A 24,059-nucleotide genomic window follows, 5' to 3' on the forward strand; every position below is an offset into this window, starting at 1 on the left:
ACAACATGTAAATGATGAAGGAATAATAATTATCAACGAACTAACCTTTTTGTATTAGAGTCCCGCCTCGTGATCGAATTATTAAAACACGAAGATTTTTAAAAATGTAACCAATGAACACAATCAATATTAGATTAACTGTAATGGTGTCTAGTTTGACTTAAAATAATATACATCTACCCTCACTTTTAAAAATGTAGTATATTCACACGAATTATATAAGCGCACCTTATAGGGAAGGGAAGATTTATTATGGGTTAAAGAGTTAAATAAATAAATAACATAATTATATTTAAATTATTAATTTTTAACATTGTGTTCAGTAGTGTTAACATGTAAATTGATTTGATTTTTACGAAATCTCATAGATGGCGCTGAATCAAATTTGTCTTTATAGTACTAAGATTCATTAAACAGTTTCTCTGCCCAAATTACGTAAATGACGTAGTTTTTATAGTGTAAAGCTAGATAATAGCATGGCTTACTCAAAAACAACATTTAAACATGAGTCTTTAGATTGTACGCTGTCGTAGTTCACGGAATACGTAAGAAAAGTAAAGGTTCACAGCTCCTCCCCCGGAGGTGATAGCATGATAATATGTTTAAAAAAACCTCACACGACCTGTTAGTAATATTCATGCAAAATTTGAAGTCAATCTATGCAGTACTTTTCGAGATTAGCTCGGACAAACATACAGACAAACAGACAAACAGACAAACAGACAAACAGACAAAAATTCTAAAAACTATATTTTTGGCTTCTATATCGATTATAGATCATGGATTATGTATTCTTTTAAAAAAATATTCAATGTACAGTTTTGACTTTCCTACGATTTTATTATTAGTCATTATACTTGATTACCGTGTATCTTACATGTGTCAATGAGACATGTCTTGTACAGTTCAAAACGAAAATAATGCACTCGCTTACATAATCAAAGCATAATAATGATAGCAATATCGAGAGCAAAGAGCTGGTGAGAGTTAAATTGACTCGTCTGTGCTGAACTGAAATCGAAAGTCGACTGCGGCTGCCGATTATTGCTATAGTGACAATTACGGTGATATACACAGAGTAGAGTGCTGTAGAGACTGAGGAAATCTTGAATTTGTTGTAGCATTTGAAATAAATAAATAATGTAAAAGTTATTATGCATAGCTGTGCTTTTTCAAATTACTATTATGTACAGGTCATTCGTTGTTTACTTATGTAAATAATTTATTTATCATAAAATTCATTTTTAACAAATTCATTTAATTATATCATTCGTTATAAAATGTAGTGCATATCTTTGATTTCTTCATCCTGGTTTTGTAGAACCATTTAACTAATGATTCTTGTTTGAACATAGCAACAATTCCGATTATTTTATTACACACATGACCCATTATTTCAACACCACATACCGTTTTCTAAACCATACAAGTTAGTCTAAGCAACATTGTCAGCATTCAAGTCGGTTAACGTATAATTAGTTTCCACATTACGTTAGATTCACGATATAACCGCGGTAACAGGTGTTTAGCTCTCCAGCTGTCTAGTTAGCGCCTATCTAGACGGCTAGATGTCTAATTACGTATATATCGATAGATATATATCGACTGTGAACGCACCTCACTAATTTAACGAACTCCGTTTATACGATTCCCTTTCGAAAACGACATATCGTAACCTATTTCTTTAATGGTTAAATATTGTAAATGTGTATTGAGTCTAGAACTTTCTAGTAATTTATATAGATGTGGCTGATATATTGTTATTGAATTTTGACGTTATGTTCCTTTCTTAACTATAATATTACATCCTTTGAAAGGTTACATTTTCTTCAAGACCACGTCGTTTAATTATAAATATCAATACATAAATGATATCTTTATTTTTACCTAAATCCATATTGATAATCACCGTAACCGGAAAATCTCTTATTCCAAATCAAATAAATTATTTCACTAACGTGCAAAAACATTATTTAACCAAACCGTCTCACCCGTTAACTTACGCAATGAGTTTATCTTAAACATGATGAATGCGAATCGATATCCAATCTATTCGATTACGGAGTTTAAAATTTTAATTTATTACACTCGTTTAATTTACTATCTACGAAGCGTGTAATCGAGACACGGCTGACTCGAGTTTCGTTCGATGTCTCTAATCAATTTGAAGGTGGCATAATCGGAGCAGTGCGATTGATTTAGTGGCAGGAAATGGGCTTGACCGGCTCGCTTCAGGAAGCTGAGCCTTCACTTTGCTGCTGACAGGCGATTGTGAGTGCTTACGCGATTTACCCTTTTAGTGGGTCTGTTGATCTGAGGGCTCTTTGTAGAGGCGTTCCGCAGTGTGGCTAGTTTTCCCTCTGATATATTAAAGATGATGTAATTTTTATAGGTAGGTACACTTTTCAATTTTTTATACAGATAACAATAACATATTATAATAAATTCACGATTTGATTGAAATAGTTAATATTTCCTTTTTGGAAGGCACCAGAAATAAACACGTAATATTTACGAGCTTATGCATTAAAGTATCATTCGACGTTTGTAAAACTATGACTCCAAAACAAGTAAGTATTTGACATCACATAAAAACATTTTGTTCGCGTATTTAATTTATGCACATATTGTGTCCATACAATAGAATGGTTCAAAACGCCGAACAATATCACTGTAATGATTTTCACTGCGCAGGCTTCTGCTATAAGCTGTAATGTGATTAAATAAGTCAGAAACCGTACAATACATGAGTTCAAGTGACGGTTGTACAAGTTTAATGTCATCAGCGTAATTACTGCGAGCGAATATGTCTCGTGTTACACATGTCGCAGAGGATAGAATCGCGTGTGCAGTTGCATGTAATCCGATTGTTTAGTTACAACAGTGTACTTGTATATTGCCAGCTTAACTTTTAAAATATCACGTTTCACGATAAAGTTCGAGTTAAACGTGACATCGGAGACAATTTTAATGCAGGAGCTCTTTATTTCTCGAGGCTTTAGTTTAAATATCTATTTATTGAGTATCTACGTAATTGGCTTTACTTTAAGGATATATCCTTTTGAAAAACATCGCAATTTAAATGTGCAGGTTATCAGAAGAACATAAAGATTACTTTTGCAACTCTAGCTTCAAATATGCTTATAAAGACTGCTTGAATTATAACTGTTTAACATGGTTTAAAAAAATGTATAATGCAGTTTAATAGAACATACAATTCATATAAGTCAACTGATGTGTCATACGTGCTTTTTAACTATAACAAGTTAGTTAAAAACCTACTTTTCCGATTATTCTGAAACTTGTTATTAACGAAATGTAATATCTATAGTCTATACACTCGTTATTATTAAAAATAGCAACATGTACATAAAAGACTGCACTCATCAAGTGATATGTTGATGACAAACAAAGAATGCGTTATTTACAGGCAATTAAAATTATCATTCAATTAGAAAAAGTGAGGACATTAAATAAATTTTATGTGCACATACATTCTACTTGTAATTAATCAGAATCAGACGCGTTTAATGATCTCCAATGATGTTTTATTGATTGCTTCATTAGCTTGTTGTGTAAATATAATTCCTTTGTTGTCACGTCTCGTGTGATAAGACTTATAATATGAAATTGATATAAGACAATTCGTCATTGTTTATGCTTATAAAACAATGTTATAACAGAACCTTATATTGATTGTAATAACTGTTATTATAAGATGTCGTAAATTTTAAAGTTCATTTCTGTATAGTTAATAGAAAATAGATACGTTAAATATTAAAGGGTTGTTTTAAAAGTAGGTATAGGTACCAATAATTTTATGTCAACATCACCAAACTAACTTTCTCTACCAATTAATGCCATTCTCCATCAAGTCTATAAAATCTTTGTTAATTAATTCTCAGAGAACCATCAATAAAGTAGCTTAACGATACACCGATCATGATGTTTATTTATTTACAAATCGGCGCACAATAATAAAATGTTTAAATTAGCAGTTAAACCGTTTCAAGCACTTTCCGTCCCAGTTCAATTAAATGATAACATCTGTCGGATCCCATTAACGGTGTTACAGAGAAATGTTCAGGCTTGGAAATTGACGAGAAACTAGATATTGAGTTTGGCGTTGTGTATGCTATGTGTACTGGTGTGGAGCTAGGCTACAAAGGGAAATATACTCTCTTACTTCCTAGTAATATTATAAACGCGAAAGTTTTTCATAATGTAAGCATGTTTGAACTCTCTTTCAAAATTTGGTACAGAAATGGATTAGTCTGGATAGATAGATTATTTTTTAAATGGGTACCGCGCGTGTGAAGCCTTGGGATTCTACTTGAACGACAGTATGACTTTTTATAGTCACACTTCTCATCAATTATTACTAACGTCGTATCTTTTTGTTTATGACCCAACGATATGATATCATTTGATTACTTTGCAATAGTAAAATGTATTTTCATTTTTATTTCAGAGGAATAAATAATAATAGTATACCCATTACATTTGCAATACCCTAAGTAAAAACTTTTATTCAACTGAATGAAAAAGATCGTAACAAGCTAGAGTCGAAATACTTTCAAGCCCATCATAAAAATAAAGAATCTTTCACTGCATAATATATTTCATCCATTACATGGCTACAAAATAGACATCTATTACAAAATACAGTATGCAAGCTTACGATTGCGCCCGTAACCTCAGCATTTATTTGTGTTTATATTCGCAACTGAACATAAAGCGAAGGTCGGGAGGGCCATAAATTCCTTTTTTATGTCGGGTTAGTCACCTTACGAGTCTCCTGGGCACGAGGGAACCTGCAGTGACCTTGCTCTTTTGTGAGAGCTTCGATAGATAAACATCTTGATGTGAAATGAAAAGCATACCTACTCTACATTATTATTTATTGTGTTTGTGTCTGCAAAAGATATTTAATTATTAATTGAATTTTTTTGTATTCGTATATGGTATTATTTTGCGCTTTTCATGAATTTTAAGTCAAATATTAATAGTACTTTAGTAATTTCATGAGGGATGGTTAAAGATGGCTTTTAATATAAAGATTAACATGTCATATTTTACCAATTTAACAGTAGAAAGACAAGTTTCAGACAGTTTTCCATGGTTTATAATCTTCGGATTATCCAGTATTACATTGCTAATATGTATATATATTATTATTACCAACAACAGATTAGATTGTTACTTAAATCTTCCTTTATCACCAAGCTGTGAATCTTGTATTTTCATCAAGTATGTAACTCAAGTAGAATTTTATTGCTTTTAACATTATAGCATTCACTATAAACTCAATGATCATCTCGCTTATAAATCTTCAATAAAGAACGTGATAATAATTTCTAAATATACATATTAAACTTTATGCTTATTTGCTGTTAATTGCTTACTTCATCTTTAGATTTACGGCCACTATAGTCAAGTAATCCGAACATACTGTTAGTTGTAAATATTACTGCAATACATCGATGAAGCTGTTAGCAAATTACCCACCTGACTTCAGGAGGCTGCCTATATTATATTTCTCTTACGGAATTCTCAACTTTATCAACGGGAAAATGTTACTCGGTGGGGGATTTTTTGCGTGCTCATGAAATTAGATGACTTCTGGCTAATGGTTTGACCCAACGCGTAAATATCGGCTCCCGTCGGCTGAAATGATTAATGTGAACCAGAATGGGCCGAGTAATTGGTACTAAAGGCAACATGGAACTTAAAATCTATTTCAATTGATTATAAGTAAGAGCCAGTTTGTAGGAATACGCCTGGAAATGGTTTTCAATTTATTTTGTTATATCTAACAAATCGTGTTCTTAAAACGCCGTGACTGACTTTCTTCCTTACTTTGTGCTGGTTAAACTTGTCCTGCGACGAAATAATTATACAATCTGCTCAGAAAATTTAGATAACGGGTCACGGCATGTGACCAAGTAATAAGATCTTTAAAACACCAGAAAATTACTTAATGAGGAGGTCAAATATTTTGTTTTTAGTTTATTATTTGTTACAGAATAGCGCTTATTTTTGAATACTTAGTTGAAATTTTATATTTTTATCCTTCGTAAATGTACCCTTTTAATCAGCTCAAATTATGTGTCCTTAGTACTTGAAGATATACCTATAACATTAAAAATGTAGAAGTTTTTTATCGAAAAACCGACAAAAAAGGACACTTTTCCAGTTACACAGGAGCCGGTAACCGATCCTTAAGTTAAAGGGTAATTTCAAGCCCTACAAGGACGGAAGGGAACGTGGACGGAATCTGGACGCAGCTGCTTGTATTAATCTCAGTAATGCGATATTGAGTGTAGGGCTTCTCCTGTTCTGTCTGACTGTGATACTATTTGTGTGAAAATGACAGAACATTTTGATAGATATTCAGAAGAAAAACGTTCGGGAAAATATTTTAAACACATGGTGAGTGTCGCTCAGGAATAGTATAGATTTCTTCTGGTGAAATAATTAGCAAAAGGGATAAAGCAGTTTTTGAGTCTATGCATTGCAAAGAAAAAAAATAGTTCATTAATTATACCGTAATTAAGCTTCTCGGTCTCTTAGTTGTATCAATATGTCCCAAATAAATGGCGTAAAAAAGTACTAAAACAATCAAAGCATTAATAACCAGTATACATTTCATAAGATTTACCCGCAAATATCAATAATCCCAAGTCCGCTTATTGAAACACAGGTCTGCTTTAAGTCTTAGAATTATTTTTAATAACAAGTTTCAAGCAGCGATTATCTTGAACTAATGTATCCGCTCCACGTATAGATGATGTTGGGTTTGTAATAATTTACCTCTAACTATTTACACGTCGTCTCTAGTTAACCAACGCAAAGATATTCATCTCCTATTCATTATTTATAAAATTATAAATATAACATTGTACTGCACGAACCGGTTTTACTTTGAAACTTGACGAGTGCAATTTTTAAATGACCAAAAACTTAGGAAATAAAACCACTTACAATGAAACATTATCTTCAATACTTTGACCTCAATACTACAAGGAAACTGTTACATAATTAATTTGTTTGACTGTTTGATTACATAGAAATTATGAAACTAATAACGTAAACGCGTTATCTTTTAAAGACTTTAAGTGAATATTATCGCAAATATTATTTACCAATAATTGAGAAATTATCGCATTGGTTAAATGAATGTTACGTATGTTTGAAATTATATGCGATACGTAGACTAGTTTAACTAGATGCAAATGTCCAGTTCGCATTAGTTATTATTGTAAATGTTTAAATCAATTTTTATTGGTCGCTGTACAGGCATCTGCGTATTGCCACCTGCTTCGAAGTTCTATGTTCATCATTTTATTGATCGTCATTTGAAATCGTAGCTCGTTAGTTTATAGCGTTTATGAATAGTTAATTATAAAATAGAAATGGCTACGGAGAAAGATATTAAGTCGTTATGATTGCCGATATTATAGGCACAGACTCCCTAATGAATACTAAAGACTCCATAACGAACACGTACGTATATAAACAGCTGATGTGTTCTGTGATTGACGTCGCATACGTAATAACTATAATACCAGATAATCCCGCGCAAATAAGCAATTATGTGGGTATTTTTTTATCAAAACACGTTACTGATAAGGTTTCGCATATACGTGATCTATCTTTATAGTGTAGGACGTACGACTGAAGTGCTTAAAACAGTGAATTTATTTGAAAATTGAAATGTATTGTTGTTTATTTGCAGCCCCCAACGTTAGTGCAAGCTCCGCCGGTGGCGCTCCCCCCGCAGGCGTCCGCCCCCGCGCCCACCTCCCCGCACTGCTCCGCGCCGCGCACCATCGTCATCCAACGGCCGGACGCCAGGCACGGCTTCGGCTTCACCCTTAGGCATCTTGTTGTTTACCCACCGGACTCTTTACAAGTGAGTGTCAGTGTCGTATGTTATTGTTTTTAATAATAATTGAAGCGATAGTTTTTGAAATGTAATATGGATAATGCTTCTTCATATGCAGTTTCTGCAATCTGCGATAACTCGAGAAACGACAATGACTGATAACAAAGAGGAAATTCAAACAATATATAAGCTAATAATGAAACTAATGATTCTAGTGATGATCTCACATGTTAAAAAAACAGTCATAACTCATAAGGCGCGGGACATATACAAGCGGCGCGGCGCGCATCGGGCGCACCGCGGGCGCGCCAGCCGGCGCGCCTCGGGCGCGCTGCCGGCGCGCCTCGGGCGCGCTGTTGGCGTCCGAAAATGATATTTATATAGAGTGGTTAAATGCATTTTCTTCATGCATAATTTAGTAAAATTATGTTTTTTGTGCTAAAAGAGATTTGAAAGTAACGTTAATTTGAAAGTAACGATTTTGTTTTGATAATTCCTTGTAAGTAAATAGCGAGGATAACCCCACGATTGCAAATATATCTTTGTTGGAAATGTTGGAATTTACTTGGAAAATTTTATAGTACTTTTAAAGTAATTTTAAAGTAGTACTGGTGTAATGATGGAAGAAAAGAAGGTTAAAATAACACAAAATTTATATTGTACTAGCGGTCCGCCCCGGCTTCGCCCGTGGTACATATTTCGCAATAAAAGGTAGCCTATGTTCTTTCTCAGGGTCTAAAGATTATCTGTGCCAAATTTCATCAAAATCGGTCCAGTACCTAGTTTATGCGTGAAAACCATACATACATACATACATACATACATACATACATACAAACCTTTCCTCTTTATAATATTAGTATAGATAAAATATGGTTTTCAAACACAGGTTTACATTTAAACCATATAAATCTCATCATTAAAATCTCAGTTCAAAAGTATTTACAGTACTGATCATTCCACAATATTATTACAATTACAAATAAATAAAAAACACAATCAAAATCAGGATTATCTTTATTTCTGACATTGTAAATACATGGGAACTTTCATTATGCTCTTCTTCATTTACACTTTCCCTACTGCCATCACCTGTGTAAATCATTTCATCGATTAATTCAATTCACCTTTAAAAACAAAACGAAGAAGGGTATGTAATAGCAGCTCTATATAATTCCACTCAGAGAGAACACATTTTTGACTGACAGGCTACCGTCTCCTATAGACCGGGAGATACTGACACAAAATTTCGAGTCATTTGTAACAGGATGGCGGTTCTACAGGGGTCTTAGTACGCAATGACAAAAAGAAAAACGATGGTGTGAACGCTGGTACCGTCGGCTTAGTCGCGTGGGCGTTAGTCGAACTCGTCGGAAAAATAGCGAAGTCAAACGATTTGTAACACAAAAAATTTAGAATTTACCGATAGCCCATAAAAAAGAAGTAGGCGGTAGTGTCATGCCATACTTTTCCGGTGTGACTTACAGCCCGCCATACCGACGCGAATGTGTTGATTTAAAAAAAACAATTCAACCATTTGTACCAGGCTAACTTTTGCACAGGTAACCATCGTCGTGCAGCCATTTACGAAAATCGCCATGCCATACTTTTCGGACGATTCCAAATGGTCGCCATACCGCCGAAAATCTGCAAAATTTTTTTTTGTAAAAATTGTAACAGACAAATGACTCGAAATTTTGTGTCAGTATCTCCCGGTCTACTACCACCCGATTTGTTTTTGATTGTGTATGACCGTGAATTGACCTCTATTTGGATGCGATGGGGGAAGCGCGCCTGCGGTACGCCTGCGGTACGCCCGCGGCGCAACCGTGGCGTGCCGCCTCGTCGCCTTTCCAAAATTCTTTCATACAAAATGTATAAGAAGGACGTGGTGCAAAACAGATTCAAGAGGTGCGCTTATGGCACGCCCGCGCCCGCGCCGCTTGTGTTTGACCCGCGCCTAAGCAACGATTTACTACTAAGTAGTAAACATATAATATATGAAATAATTAACAAGGCTGCAGACATAGAAAAAATATCAATTAAAAGAGCCAATGAAATGTATTCATTCACTTACATAACATCATTTGCAAAACGTAGCATGGAATGTACCTATTGTATTTGTTTCTGTTTTTTGTTTTTGTTTTTTTATACATTGCTGCTATATTTTAATAGGATAGTGCGTAAATATAGAGCTACTGACAGTGCTAGAGCACATTTATACACTTTCCTTTGCGATTTTTCATTTGCGATTGAAACCAATGTAAAATCGCATTGCAATTTGCAGGAGCTATACGAGGATGCGCGGCACCTGGCCGTGGGCGCGGTGGGCGCGCCAATGGACACGATCTTCGTGAGGTCGGTGCGGCCGGGCGGGCCGGCAGCGCTCGCGGGCCTGCGGGCCGGCGACCGCGTGCTCGCCGTCAACGGGGAGCCCGTGGCGTGCGGCCGCGCGCGGGCGCCCTACGCGCGCGTCGTGCAGCTCGCGCAGCGGGAGCCCCGCGTGCTGAGGCTCACCGTGGTGCCGAGGGACCACGATCTGCTGCAGAGGGTGAGCTTGATGCAAATGCTAAGAATAGGGAATACGTTGAAAGACCATAGACGTTAATAATATTATAGAATTCAAATTATATAGCTATCATAAGCTCGTCACGTAACTTAGTCAGGTCCGTCGTTATCGCTGTTCACTCTTGAAATATAAAAGCTTTTTAAACAATCAGTATGTACATAAACAATTTCAAAATATCCTGTATTTAAGTAAATGTTATAAAGATTTTATCTCCTATGTATTATTTACACACACATAGCAGTGCACACAGCACACACAAGTACACTAACATCACACCAAACTTTCCTGAAGACAACACTAACTTCCCACAATTTTCAGTATTTCAGCGAAGCAGCTTACAACCCAGAAACGAACCAGCGACCAATAGACATGCCGGCTCCGATGACAGAGCACGAGTCGCGGCTGTTCGACGCGTACCGGCGGCCGCGCGCCAGCCTGCCCGCGCTGGCCGGCCCGCAAGCCCCCGCGCGGCACCGCGAGGACCCGGAGTACGCGACCGTCGCGCCCGCAACGCCGAGGTTCGACGCACGGCTTGCGAACGCGCCGCATTATATTATACATGATGGGTGAGTACTGTTTATAAAAGTAAAGACGAATTTTTTACATCGATTTTAGTGTTAAGTTAGTAAAGAATATTACTACTGAATATATAATTAACAATCGTTGTTTTCTTGAGCTTTTAAGAAAGAAAAAGCTTCAACGCAGACTGTAGTAAACATTGGTTGTACAGTTCTAAAAGCTCACTAAACTTAATGTCGGAGCTTTTTCTTGTATTATGGAAGGATTCAATTTTTTATTGAGTATATGTAATGCTTATAATATTAAACATCAAAATAACATATCATAATCATCATTCCAGCAGGCGGGAATCCGACATATCACTGCCATCATCAGCAACGGAGAGCAAGGACAGTCTCGGCTCATTCGATTCGAACTCAACGCTCACGGGCCGAGAACTGGACGACTCGATAATCCTCTCCCGAATACGAAAGAGCCTCGAACAAAAGGAGGCTTTCCTCAGACGTCCCAGCCAACCCACGGGATGGGTGACCCCGGACGCGCCGCCACCGATCAAACAGAAGGAGTTTTACGCTCGACCGCAGAAACTTCAAAAGCCGGCTTGGCCACCTCCCCCCTCCTCCCCACCGCTCGCTGCCTCACCCCCGCCGCAACACCACGAAAGAAAAGAAGAATGCGCCACAAGCGTCGATAGTGGCACCTACAGTGGTTATGGGGAGGTGAACGGCAATAATGAAAAGAAAATTAAACAGGATAGGAGCCAGTTCGTGGCAACATTGTCGAAGATACAAGAAACGGCGCCAAGTATTCAGAGCAATAATGTGGGGACAGTCAGCAATGGAACGAATGGTGACAACAAAGATGACTCGAATAACCAAGATAATAGGTGAGATAACAATAATATTCACAAATTAACTGTTGAAATGTTCACTTTAAATATTTAAAAATTTTCCAAAATTTATATGCCCAAATTACACAGTCCACATTTTTAACTAACATCTTACATTAAAATCCGCATACTAAGCCAAATTCAATCTTCTAATTAACTTTCAATATTTCAAATTTTCCCATAATAATTTATGTGCCCAAATCATACAGTCCATCCACACTTTTCTTCTCTTCTAAATATTATCTTTCTTCCACCACCAGATACCCAGTACCTGAACTACAGCTAGTAACAGCGCGGACCCGGCAGCTGGAAGAAGCGCGCGGTGTGGGCGAGAAGCGCACAGAAGTGGCCCGCAGTGAGCTGGCGCGGCTGTCGGCCACGCGGCTCGAGCCCAGCGTGGCGCTGCGCCGCAAGGAGTTCGAGACGCGCGCCGGCCGCAGGGAGGCGCGCTCGCTCGACGTGCAACCGCAACAAGGTACACTGTTAGATTCATTGAGATAATATTACTACGTATGGAGGAGATACCACGAACAAAATCTCTGCGCCATTTTTTTACTCTAACTAAGTTTTAAAAATTATTATCTAATTAGGTACTTACCGATGAAAAGTTATGTCAGTCACTTTTCCGTATTATTTGTGCAATATCGTAACACACACGAAGGCATATTTGATGCGTTTCACTTTAAAACAAATAAAAAATGACCGTGCAGTTAAGCCATATGGCTTATGTTGAGCGGAACATAAGTGATGTAGGCGGTGTCGTCTCCATATGTATATCTCAATGGTTAGATTAGTTAGTTAGTAGTTAGATTACTAGCTGTCACCTGTAGCTTCGTGGTTAAAACAAGGTGAGAAGTAGAGAGAAACGAAAGAAGTAGCGCGCAGAGGAATACAGCTACCGCAGATAACCCGCGCCGCGGAGAGCCGTGGAACGTGCTGTGTGGTTCGTCGCCGCAAGGCTTTCGTTCTAGTTATAACAATAAACCAGATGTTTTATGTATGATTATTTTTAAAGATGCCTTAAAGTTTTGTGCTTACATAGTAATATCAAAATAGACCAGTTTAATATATACCCTCAAACTTGCCAATTCCTGATCACTTGATAAAGTTTAACATAGAATTCGTTGTCAGATCTAGATCACGAGCCGCCCCTGGGCGGCAGCTTGTCCGGCAACCAGCTAATGATCACCGGCAGCAAACACCTGCATTGTCCGCCTCCCGATGGATATGTGCCCGGTTAGTATACTCGTTTTAACTAACACAAATGTTAATAAGTTTTCGCAAATAGATAAGGATCTATTATAGATAGTAGTAGTAGATAGTATTTTCGCGAATTATTATCTTTCAAGGGGAAGATAATAATTCGCGAAAATACTTTACCTGTATTTTATGTGAATACATTTGCTTTGAAGTTAAAAATGTAGTTGGATGTCATAAAAATGTAATACTGGATAATATTAAAAAATTATGAAATAAAAATAAAAGCTAAAAGCTAGTTCGCACAAATCAGCGAGCACATGCACAAACTAACGTTTAGTTGTGAAGTTTGCAGTTCGCACAAATTTCATTTGAAACATCATACAGTTGTACAAATATTCATACAATATAAATTCGTGTTGTGTGGACTGGTTATATTGTGGTATTTTTGTATTATTATACTCCTTTTTTTAATTTTAGAAACGGAAAAGGTTCAAATGCGAACAAGGTCGAATAGTACCGGCAGTGAAGGATTACCTATTAGAAGACATCATGCCACAGGTAAATAATGCACAGCTGAAATTTATCACCAAAAAAGAATGAATTTGACATGCGCATATAAGGTGAATGTACCACGCAGCTGGTTTCGGAATATTTATATATTTATTTTAGACCAATAGGAATTAAGCTTTGCTACCTTATACACGATATTATGATTGGTCGATTTTCAGTTGGGTTGCGCGTGATTTGAAATAACGCCATCTATTGGTGCACAGCTGCTATTGCCCATTAAGTTACGCTTGCTGCATTTGCAAAGCTGTTCAGTTATTTACTATTTGGTTATTCATTTATTTTACAAAGTAGGACTAAATTTGAAGATTATTATTTGATTATTATTTCGTATTATATGTAGGTTTTTGTTTGTTTTAATTACACATTAGAATCCGTAAATAATATTCATATTATTTGTTAGTTTATTTTTTGTTTCTACGTGTAACTGTAGGTCGTTAGATATGTTCTAACAATAATTGTTGTGTGTTTTGATACATCCATACATCATACAATTAATATAGAACCATTATCAATTATTATTTTCTATTTCCTATCAACATACACAACATCAAACACAATTTTTTGCAATGATATTACATAGTTTCTATTGACACATCACAAAAGTAAAAGGCATTTCTATTATTCAATATAGTTTATTGCGCACGAAAAGCCTATGAACCTACGTTCTTATACAATATTCTCCAAGACCGAACTCCCTCGATACCGCGACATAATGATCAAAACCGTACCGCTAACACGCGCGCACCTAACACTATATTCCGCCCCAAGATGGCAGTCACGCGAAGCGACGTATGGGGCTGAACAGAGAGCAAATGGAGGCGATGAATCGCGTGTCGCTAGGGCGGGACGAGGGGCCGCAGAGACCCACGCAGCTGAGCCTGGCCCCCTCGCCCCCCGCGTCCGGCTCGCCCTCGCCCACGCCAAGCACGCCCGCCGACTCAGGTCCAACTCACTGCGAGCCCCCCCAGCGCTTCCTGCCCACTGCCCACGCCCGTGCCCAATGCATGACGCTTTAACTTTCATGGAATGGGAATTTCTTAAAAAAAAAACGGATAGAGATGTACGAGACACGATTGTCTTGAATAACTTGTTATTGTTTCGCATCTCATTAATCTTAATCATTTCTTACTTCCTAATAAAGTAATTGACATTACTCTATCTTTCCTAACTTTGTACGATCTTCTTTCCAACTTCTTCATATTTCACATGCATGACTCCCGCGCAAAAGGGGGGGTTGTCTCTAACGTAACGCCGGCCACTAACTGAATGCGTTGCTTTTCGGTGTGCTACTAATGCAAACTAACTCCGTGCATCGGTGTCTGATATAATGTGTCTAATTGAGCAATTACATGGTATTCTCTGTACAGGTTTTGCTGATGATCTCGTCACGAGACGACAAAAGAAGGATGCACAATTAGGAGGTAGGAAATTTATCGTTTATTATATAAATTTATCATTGTATAAAAATTTATTTAAATTATTTTTACTATTGCTTATCCTTATTTAGGGACACTGATTTGCGTAGAAAGAAATTATTGTTTTATTAAATCCTGATCTTTTTTGCAGAAGAAGAACGTGCTATGCGAAGAGTTTCTTACTTAAAAGCAACATGGGGTGATCGGTTGCACTTAGACAGTGATGTTGAGCCAGAAATCGACCACCACGCCTTACGAAGGTATGATCTAACATTTATAAAGTTTCATTTCCATAACTACAAGTACCATTAGAATCTCATCCAGGACTATATTATGTGATCTATTTATTATCAAATGTATGGCATTTGTGGGTATATTAGAAATGGTAACTGCATTTTTGGGAGTGATTTTATTGAACACAACTACATTTATTAAATTTTCGTAATGAGATGTCAGATGATTTATTGTTACATTGATTCACTTACCCTGTAAAAAGCTGAATACTATACACCAAAAATACACGTTTTTTTTAAAAGCCAAACACTTCTACAAAAAATTACTCTTGCAAATGTATCATTACCTGCTACTATTCTGTTTTATCCTTTTCATTTCCCTTGTAGATCTATTGTAGTTAATTTTCAGTTAAAATTTCCGTTTAAAAATTAACATGACTAGAACTCAGTAGTTGTGACGCACCTTAGTCATAAGATGTACCCAGAGTAGATATAGATAGACATAATCATGACTCCCTTTATGTTTAGCGGTGAATAACTGTTTTTTGAACTGTAATAACCGTCAAGATATATGTTGGGTTTATCATTTGTACAAAAACGCAGTGCTTACCGCAAGTGGCGCCCCCCTCGGTTCGCCGACGACATAACTCCGCTGCTGCGGATATTCGACCCGCACGCGACCTCCCCCACTCGGTACGTCGCATGACGACGCGGTTACGCAACATGCCGTTAGATGGCGCTTATACCAATGTGTGTTTTAGATCAATAGATGGCGCTGACATCAAAATCAATGTTTTGCGACAAATTGAGCTTTCATAGATTCTCGTCGAACTAACTTCATTAAGCATACTCGATTGAGATATCTCCGCTTTCGTCATCGGATAGTCCGTTCATATTGTACATATTTTAAGATAAGCATAGCTCGTTATATGTAGGCCGCAAAGGAATGTCTTTGAATCTTCGTGTGCATGACAATCCCGAAATACATTGCATGCTGAGTTTTAGATGTTTGCTAAATAAACATTCGGTGTTGTAAAGGCATGTTGTTTTGGTTTTCTTGGATATTCTTTGTTATAAATCTGTAAAAGACACCGCATTTGTTAATACCTCATCATCTGAGCAGTACATAATATTGCAGTGTCAATATATTCTACAACAAATTGAAGAAATTTCATTATTGTTCTATGTAAATCATATGTATCTTAGTATTTTCTATTTATCAGTAAGATAATTTGCATTAATATTAATAGTTCAGAGAAGAAAGACCAAGAGGCGCCAGACAATGTAGAGGCCTTAGAGGGAGATGTGCAAGGCAACGTGCAAATAAAGATGGTGGTTAGTAATGGAAAGGTAAGCATAATTAAAAAAAATAATAATTTATATTTTATACTATAATGCTAATTTATTTTTTATAACAAAATTTGTTTTCATACATTCCTCAATTATATTTAATATAATTGAGGAATGTATGAAAAATATGTGATAATAAAAATTAAATACTAGGTTGGTCATATAAAAAGTGGCAATATTGGATATTTTATATTTACCAGAATGATGCACTGACGAGTGCTTCAAGTACACACTTTCTGTGCCTAAATAATCTATTTTTTTTGCAAATAGTATTTATATCATGGCAATAAATAATATATTAATTTGTTTGTTAGCGTGCCAGCGATAGATCGTGGAAGCAAGTCTGGGCGGTGCTGCACGGGACCAAGCTGTACCTGTACCGGCACAATCCTACTCAGGTAGGTTTTTAATATAAATAAATGTGTAAAATGTGGAGCAGAAAGCGCGGGAAATAAGATATTTTGCGATATTTTTATGTGAATTAGTTATAAATTAAGTCTACAGCTAAATGGCTATTGCCATTGTGTCCCTACATAAATTTAAATGAATTATTCCTTAAAAAATTATGTATAGTTTGTATAATATTATACAAACATTTATACATATTTAAAAGTGAAAAAAAAATTGCGTGTCAATTAACACCGCACTATTAAAGTGGTTTGAAATGTAAAATTAATTTTTGTCTGGTCTGATTGGTCTTCCAAAGTTAAGATATTTTTTTTTAATAATGAGATATTTTTTTTAATAATGAATTTTTTTAATAATGATTCATGTTTTCACATTCTTGCTCCACTAAAAGCGGTGACGAAGCATATTTTCAGCACACATTTCTAGACACGTGGTGTCCTAAATCATATAGAATTGTATAGCTCATGTATACAGAACGTGAACAAACTTCCTTTGAACTATGTACATAGTACATACATAGTACATAGGGTAAAAGTGGGATAGATGCCGCACGGGGATAGATGCCCCATTTTCAAAAAACCTCACTTCCCAGAGTCGTGACTACGAATTAATGATTTAAATAGGAGCTCCTATCACCCCGCACCTCGGGTACGCATGAGCCGTTGTTTGGTGAAGACGTGTTTCGCTAGTGCGTGTTATAATATCCGCGGCGAACTTCACGAACACGTTAAAATTTAAAAAGGTTGATATTTGCCTTTGCATAACTTTATAAGTATTAATAAATTTCACTATATTTCTTATTATGTCTATACACTAGTTCATTAAGTACAAATCTAAGTGAAAATAATGGCTTTTTTGTTTTTATTTAATAAAAAAGAATACTGGGGCAGCTATCCTTATCAAAAAGGATAGTTGCCCCTTTTTTTTCGAGGGATAGACGACCTTAGGGGCCTCTAAGGGCATCTATCCCTCAATACATATGTACTGTATGTTATTATCGATAATCACAGGAACTGTTTATATTTTTACCTGATTGCGTCAGAGGTTTTCTTATGTTAACCGATTTTACTCGTTTAATTTGTTTTTTTTTGTTATGTATACTTACTTATTAATGATCTGCCCTTATACTGATTGTAGGAGAACCACGCCACGAAAAGAAGGAGTGCGAGCGCAAGTAAATATTCTTGGACAACAGAACAACTATGTTAACATGACATTTACTGGTTTATCATATAAATTTTATTAGATTTCGCGTTTATAGAGTATGTAAGGCATCTATCCCACTCTGTAGGCATCTATCCTCACTAGTATTTTCATGGTGGGGCAACTATCCAACTAGGTAGGCATCTATCCTCAAAAAAGGTGTTCTACAAAAATATTTATTACACATTATCTATAAATGATAGGATAAAAAATATATATAGTAATTCAAAACAGATAATTAACCTAGCTATATTCATACAAAGTGTTCGTATAAGATTCATGTTTTTAAAGTTATGAGGCTATTTCAAAAAGTGGGGCATCTATCCCACTTTTACCCTATGTGTACATAATATGTACACAAGGCAGTGGACAAATATTTTTCGCGTAGATATTAATGGAATATTGTTTTGCGGAATTTTTCGGCGCCTTTGTTTATATAGTCCAGGAGGAATCGGCGCATGAGTACCGAAAACTATTCCACCTCAATTTTTTTACGTGATCCTCTTCAAATTGCCCTACTGATGATATAAATGCATGTTGCCATGGGGCAACCCGGTGCCATATTGTTTAAACCGAAATTGTTTAAACAATTGCAAGGAATTGTTATTTTTCAACCGGACAAATTTTTTTTATATTTTTTATCGAAATACCAATAAAAAAGGTCCAATTACTTTTCACGATAAAGTTAATATTTTCAAAGATATGAATTTTTTAAGGTTTGAAAAATCTCAAATTTGGGTACTTTCGACCCATGAAAAATATATTTAAAAAAAAAATAATATATAAGTAATATTTTTTTTTCAATTCTCTATACAATAGTTAATAATATTGTTAATAGAGATTTAAGAAAATTTCATTGTTTATATCTGTTTTTTAATTGTTAACTTCGCGCGCTCACAAGTACGCGCCGCTTACCTTTAAGTATCGCCGTCTCTCTCTTACTCATGCGCTGCATCGGCCTCTCTGTGTCTTGAATCATTATTTATCATTTATCTTAAAAACTATCAACTTTATCAAGATTTCTAAAGAGAGCAATCTTATTAATAATTAAATTGTCTACAATTTGTTTCTTATATATTTTTTTCTGAAATCAATTTTTTTAAAGTTATTTAAGCATAAATTGAAACATGTAATTAAAATTACTTTTTTGTCAGTTTATATTACTTTTTTGTTATTGAAACAGCAAGTAAGGTAAAAGACCCAGTTATTGACACTGGCCTAGTTGTTTGACACTCGCAATTTGATTTTAATTAAAAGAATGAAATGTTCTCAAAAAACCAAAGATCTTAAAATTTTTAATTCAAAAATTATATTTATTAATTTATTAGAATTGATTTGTTTTTTTTTTAACTAAAATAAAATTTAAAGTGTCAATAACTAGGTCTTTTACCTTATTAATTACATTGAATAACTTCTTCAAACGAAAGTTATAGATGGAGAAGTATGAAATAATAAAACAAGATTTAAAAATAAGTATTTATTTATTATCAATATTATTTTTATATATTATATTCTTACAGTCTTCTGAATCACAACCACATAGAAGTATGCAACTTATATTATTTGTGAGCGCGCGAAGTTAACAATTAAAAAACAGATATAAACAATGAAATTTTCTTAAATCTCTATTAACAATATTATTAACTATTGTATAGAGAATTGAAAAAAAAATATTACTTATATATTATTTTTTTTTTAAATATATTTTTCATGGGTCGAAAGTACCCAAATTTGAGATTTTTCAAACCTTAAAAAATTCATATCTTTGAAAATATTAACTTTATCGTGAAAAGTAATTGGACCTTTTTTATTGGTATTTCGATAAAAAATATAAAAAAAATTTGTCCGGTTGAAAAATAACAATTCCTTGCAATTGTTTAAACAATTTCGGTTTAAACAATATGGCACCGGGTTGCCCCATGGCAACATGCATTTATATCATCAGTAGGGCAATTTGAAGAGGATCACGTAAAAAAATTGAGGTGGAATAGTTTTCGGTACTCATGCGCCGATTCCTCCTGGACTAATACGTTTTGGTGGCCGTGTTATATCTAGGTTATGGGAATTGAGAACGAATTAATAGAGTTGAAGGTTTTCATGGAAAAATATTGTGATTCGGTTTGATAAGTTTGTTTTCATCGAACATAATAAGTAATATTTTGGCTGCGTAATTAATTAACCGTTGATTAAAAAAGTAAATAATAGGAAGCTTCCTTGATATCTTGCAACTCCTTTTCCCATGCATCTGATTACTCATTAAATAAATAATCCATTAATTTTGTGTTTAAAAATTTTCAATTTAATCAATTATCTTTTACCTTCTTCCAATAAAGACCTTTAAACCATTTCATTTCGTGATCGTGCATCGATTATTTTCGTTCACAGCACACCAGATATTCATAAAGTCTTAAAACGTTTATATCATCACTTATTAGGAAACCGAATATCTTTATCTCGCTTTCAAGTGTAAATAAATACAATCCGCACGAACTCAATTGGCTATTTTACCAAATCTGTTTATTTTATTATACAAAATTTGCATATGATTCGCATAACTTCATCGGATATCCGACTAAATGAAGTTAAATTAAATCATACGGTTGTATTGTGAATTTATTCACATTAATTGCGTTTAACACGTGCTGTGTTCCGGTATTTTGTCCATGTTTTTGCTAAATTATAAGGCGTGTTGCATACAATGTATGAGTATTGCTGTTGTCGGTTTTAAAATGTTATAATGTTACTCGAAATGTTAATTATTGAGGTTAAAGAAATATAATTTTAAGAAATAAAATTTCAAGATCGTATTCCTATAATTAAAATGAGTCAGTGGAATAACAGTTGAAAATTTCGTGTTACACTGATACTTTTCCACATTATTTGTTTTTTAGAAAATTTCTATATATTCTCCGTATCTCGTCCTCCAACCAACGATCTCTCTATTTCTAACCTAACCATTGAAAGTCGATCAAAATCATTATATTGTAGTATCCCATGCGACATGTACATACTAATATCTAATTTTCGTCATTCAATAGATGATATCAAACAAACGAACACCAATTGACATTCCCCGCTGGTTCCGGTTATCTTCGTTATCACATAAATAATTAAACATATCCTGCACACCATATTTACAAACCTCACCTGCCTAAAGTACGGCTGGTCAAAGTTTTTGGTCGCCATATGCTACGTACTTCATGTCTTGTGCTTACAACCGTTGAATTCTTAATATAAATTAATTATTTATCAAGATATAAGATAACAAACTCTTGGTACGTTATGAGGTTCTGATGTCCTTGAATTTGTAATAAAAGCGTGTAGCGTGACCATATGGAAGTTTAGGTCGTTGGTGCATGTGCGTTTGAATTAAGTAAAACACATAATAATGTCAGAACTATAAAAATAATGAGTCAAGTTTACGACTTTGGAGCTCAAGTATTTTATAGGATTACATCGAAAACAGCAAAATAAGCACATTCGATAAATAATTTGTGTGTTTCGTTTATTATTACATTAGATATCGCATAAAAAAGATTGGAAACATAATCTTGAAAATAAATACTTAAACCTTTCCAATCCTACACAAGAATAAGCATGTTAAAAAGTTAAATAATTCGTTTCAAAACATTGATTAAACTATCTCCTCACAAGATCTCAAAATAAACATCGAGTATTCACGTCAAAATATATCAAAATTCCGAATGTCAGTCATTCTTGAACCGCAAGCGATAAATCCCGCAGTGATTTATTTTCACGTGTGTGACCTTTCCCCCAAATTGTTATATGTCACTGCCTACGTATACATTGTCTAAATTCACTATCACAGGTAATATAATTCTATACTATCTGTATCCAGGTTTTTGGCGCGAACTGTATTCCGAATTTCATAGAAATATTTATTAGCACAGATAATAATATATCATGATTTATAAAATCTTTGTCGGATTGCGCTTACATGAAAGGAAAGAAAGAAAGAAAGAAAGAAAGAAAATACATTTATTTTAATGTCTTGCCACACAGGAAAAAAACAGAGAATAGTAAAATACAATAAAGTTTGGAGTGCGAAGAAAACAGAAAATTATATTCAATACTGATTTTAACATTAACACATAGGGTCTGTGCAGCATCAAACATTAAAAAAGGGAACCACTCGGTGATATTCTGTGATGCAGAGGCATCGCAGCACCGGTTTTCAGTGGGCCCTCCTCGACAGTCAAAGGAACAGTGTAAATTTTTAAATAATATATTTATATAGTTAAGAGAAAGCAATAGGTATACATAAATAATTAATATATTAAAAAAGAAAAACATATTACATAAATATAAAATATATATAATTACATTATAATTTGTATGTTATAGAATTATAGAAACTTTACTACATATATATTGACTAGGTTGTAAGGGGAGCAAACAATGTGAAACATTTAGTTACGATGCAACTAAAGCTGGCCTACCTGCCTTATGATTAGATAATTTTTATATTTATTTTTAAAATTAGTCACAGATTGAATGTTACGATAAGGAGGAGGCAGGTTATTCCAACATTTAGTTGCATTGTACTTAAAACTGCCTCTGAATGCGTTTGTATGAAATTTTTGAAAATACATTATATAATATATTAAAGGATATAAAATATTAAAGGATGGTTTAACTTTTAAATAATAAACTTCTCATCATAATATTTGAAAGTTCAGTAGATCTAAGGATTTCCACATGAAAATATATGTTTGGTGTGTTTTACGTAATGTTGGTCTAGAAAAAATTAAATATGACACCACGTGCAATGTGCATGACCATTTATTTGTTTCTTAATCTGTATACGATTCTATTAATAGCAACTTTCTACATTTCACAACTAAAGGCAATACTAGTTAATCATACTATCTCGCATTCAAATAATTAAGACGTCAAAGTACAATTAACGCAATTCCAAGCGATGTTCCAATATCCAGGATATAAATAATTTATGACTTACCGCAAGAGCCGTAAAGATCAAATTCGATAAATCATGTTTATGATGGAGGAAGACGGCGCAGTAGAATTAGGAGTTCCCAGAAAACAGTCATTGCATTCAGGCGTTTATTAGTGCTCAAAGTTATGGATCGGGGATTCCTTTCTCTCTTAGTGCACGTCGTTCTTTATTGTTTATTAGAGTAAGATTGGATGAAGGAAGTTGTTGCAAAGTAAATGCAGTAACTAAAACTTTTTAATTATATTTTTTAAATTGTTTAAAAAGATAATTCTTGATCTTAGATTCTTAGATAAATCGTATTTCCTAATTCCGTACATGCTTATGCTAATATGTTAAACTGCATATTTTTGTTTGCGTGTCTTATATTTATTTATATAAATAAACGTAAAGTTTACCAACATGTTTATATAATAAATATAATTGAATCTAAACGCATATTTTCTCGTATAAACGAGACGCAATATGAATATTAATTAAAACGTCAAAGGCGTAAAACAACTTTTCATGGATCTCGTTTGCCGACCACTATTTACTAACGAGGTGTATTCGTCTCGGCTTTTAGGGATATTATATTTTTTAATATAATTTTAAATAAAATTAAATTAAAATATGGTTTCAGAGTTGAAAGATAGAATAATTTATGTGAAGTTACGAATCAAATCTTGTTGTGTTATTCGCAGAGCTTTTTTGATGAAAGATGAAAGCTTAAATCGGTTATTATAGCTAAAAAAGACAAACTAAGAGCTAACTCTTTCTATAATATGGTTACGTAGTAAATATGATTTAATGAATTGGGTAAGACACGTATCTGTCGAATTTGGTGGTGTATGTAAGATG

At 34.6% G+C, this 24,059-nt stretch overlaps 1 protein-coding gene across 9 annotated transcripts in view; it reads left to right on the forward strand.

The window, feature by feature from the left end:
• Positions 1 to 24,059, forward strand: part of LOC149485704 (rho GTPase-activating protein 23-like) — a 336,487-nt gene that overhangs the window by 242,745 nt on the left and 69,683 nt on the right. For 6 of the 9 annotated variants that reach the window (XM_089698978.1, XM_089698973.1, XM_089698975.1 and 3 more), the window contains 12 exons: positions 7,739 to 7,915; positions 10,176 to 10,439; positions 10,776 to 11,023; positions 11,317 to 11,862; positions 12,126 to 12,340; positions 12,997 to 13,101; positions 13,543 to 13,623; positions 14,404 to 14,577; positions 15,003 to 15,056; positions 15,202 to 15,310; positions 16,534 to 16,633; positions 16,948 to 17,031. In XM_089698978.1, coding sequence (XP_089555104.1) covers positions 7,739 to 7,915; positions 10,176 to 10,439; positions 10,776 to 11,023; positions 11,317 to 11,862; positions 12,126 to 12,340; positions 12,997 to 13,101; positions 13,543 to 13,623; positions 14,404 to 14,577; positions 15,003 to 15,056; positions 15,202 to 15,310; positions 16,534 to 16,633; positions 16,948 to 17,031 — 2,157 coding nt within the window. Of the gene's footprint in view, positions 1 to 7,738; positions 7,916 to 10,175; positions 10,440 to 10,775; positions 11,024 to 11,316; positions 11,863 to 12,125; positions 12,341 to 12,996; positions 13,102 to 13,542; positions 13,624 to 14,403; positions 14,578 to 15,002; positions 15,057 to 15,201; positions 15,311 to 15,886; positions 15,977 to 16,533; positions 16,634 to 16,947; positions 17,032 to 24,059 lie in introns of all 9 variants that reach the window. The other 3 variants (XM_089698981.1, XM_089698974.1, XM_089698979.1) reach the window with 3 other exon arrangements.

This window comes from Colias philodice, chromosome 9 (genome assembly GCF_061535455.1).
Source record: "Colias philodice isolate Cphi_HAF_F1 chromosome 9, ilColPhil1 Martin Lab GWU primary, whole genome shotgun sequence".
Classification (NCBI taxonomy): Eukaryota; Metazoa; Arthropoda; class Insecta; order Lepidoptera; family Pieridae; genus Colias; species Colias philodice.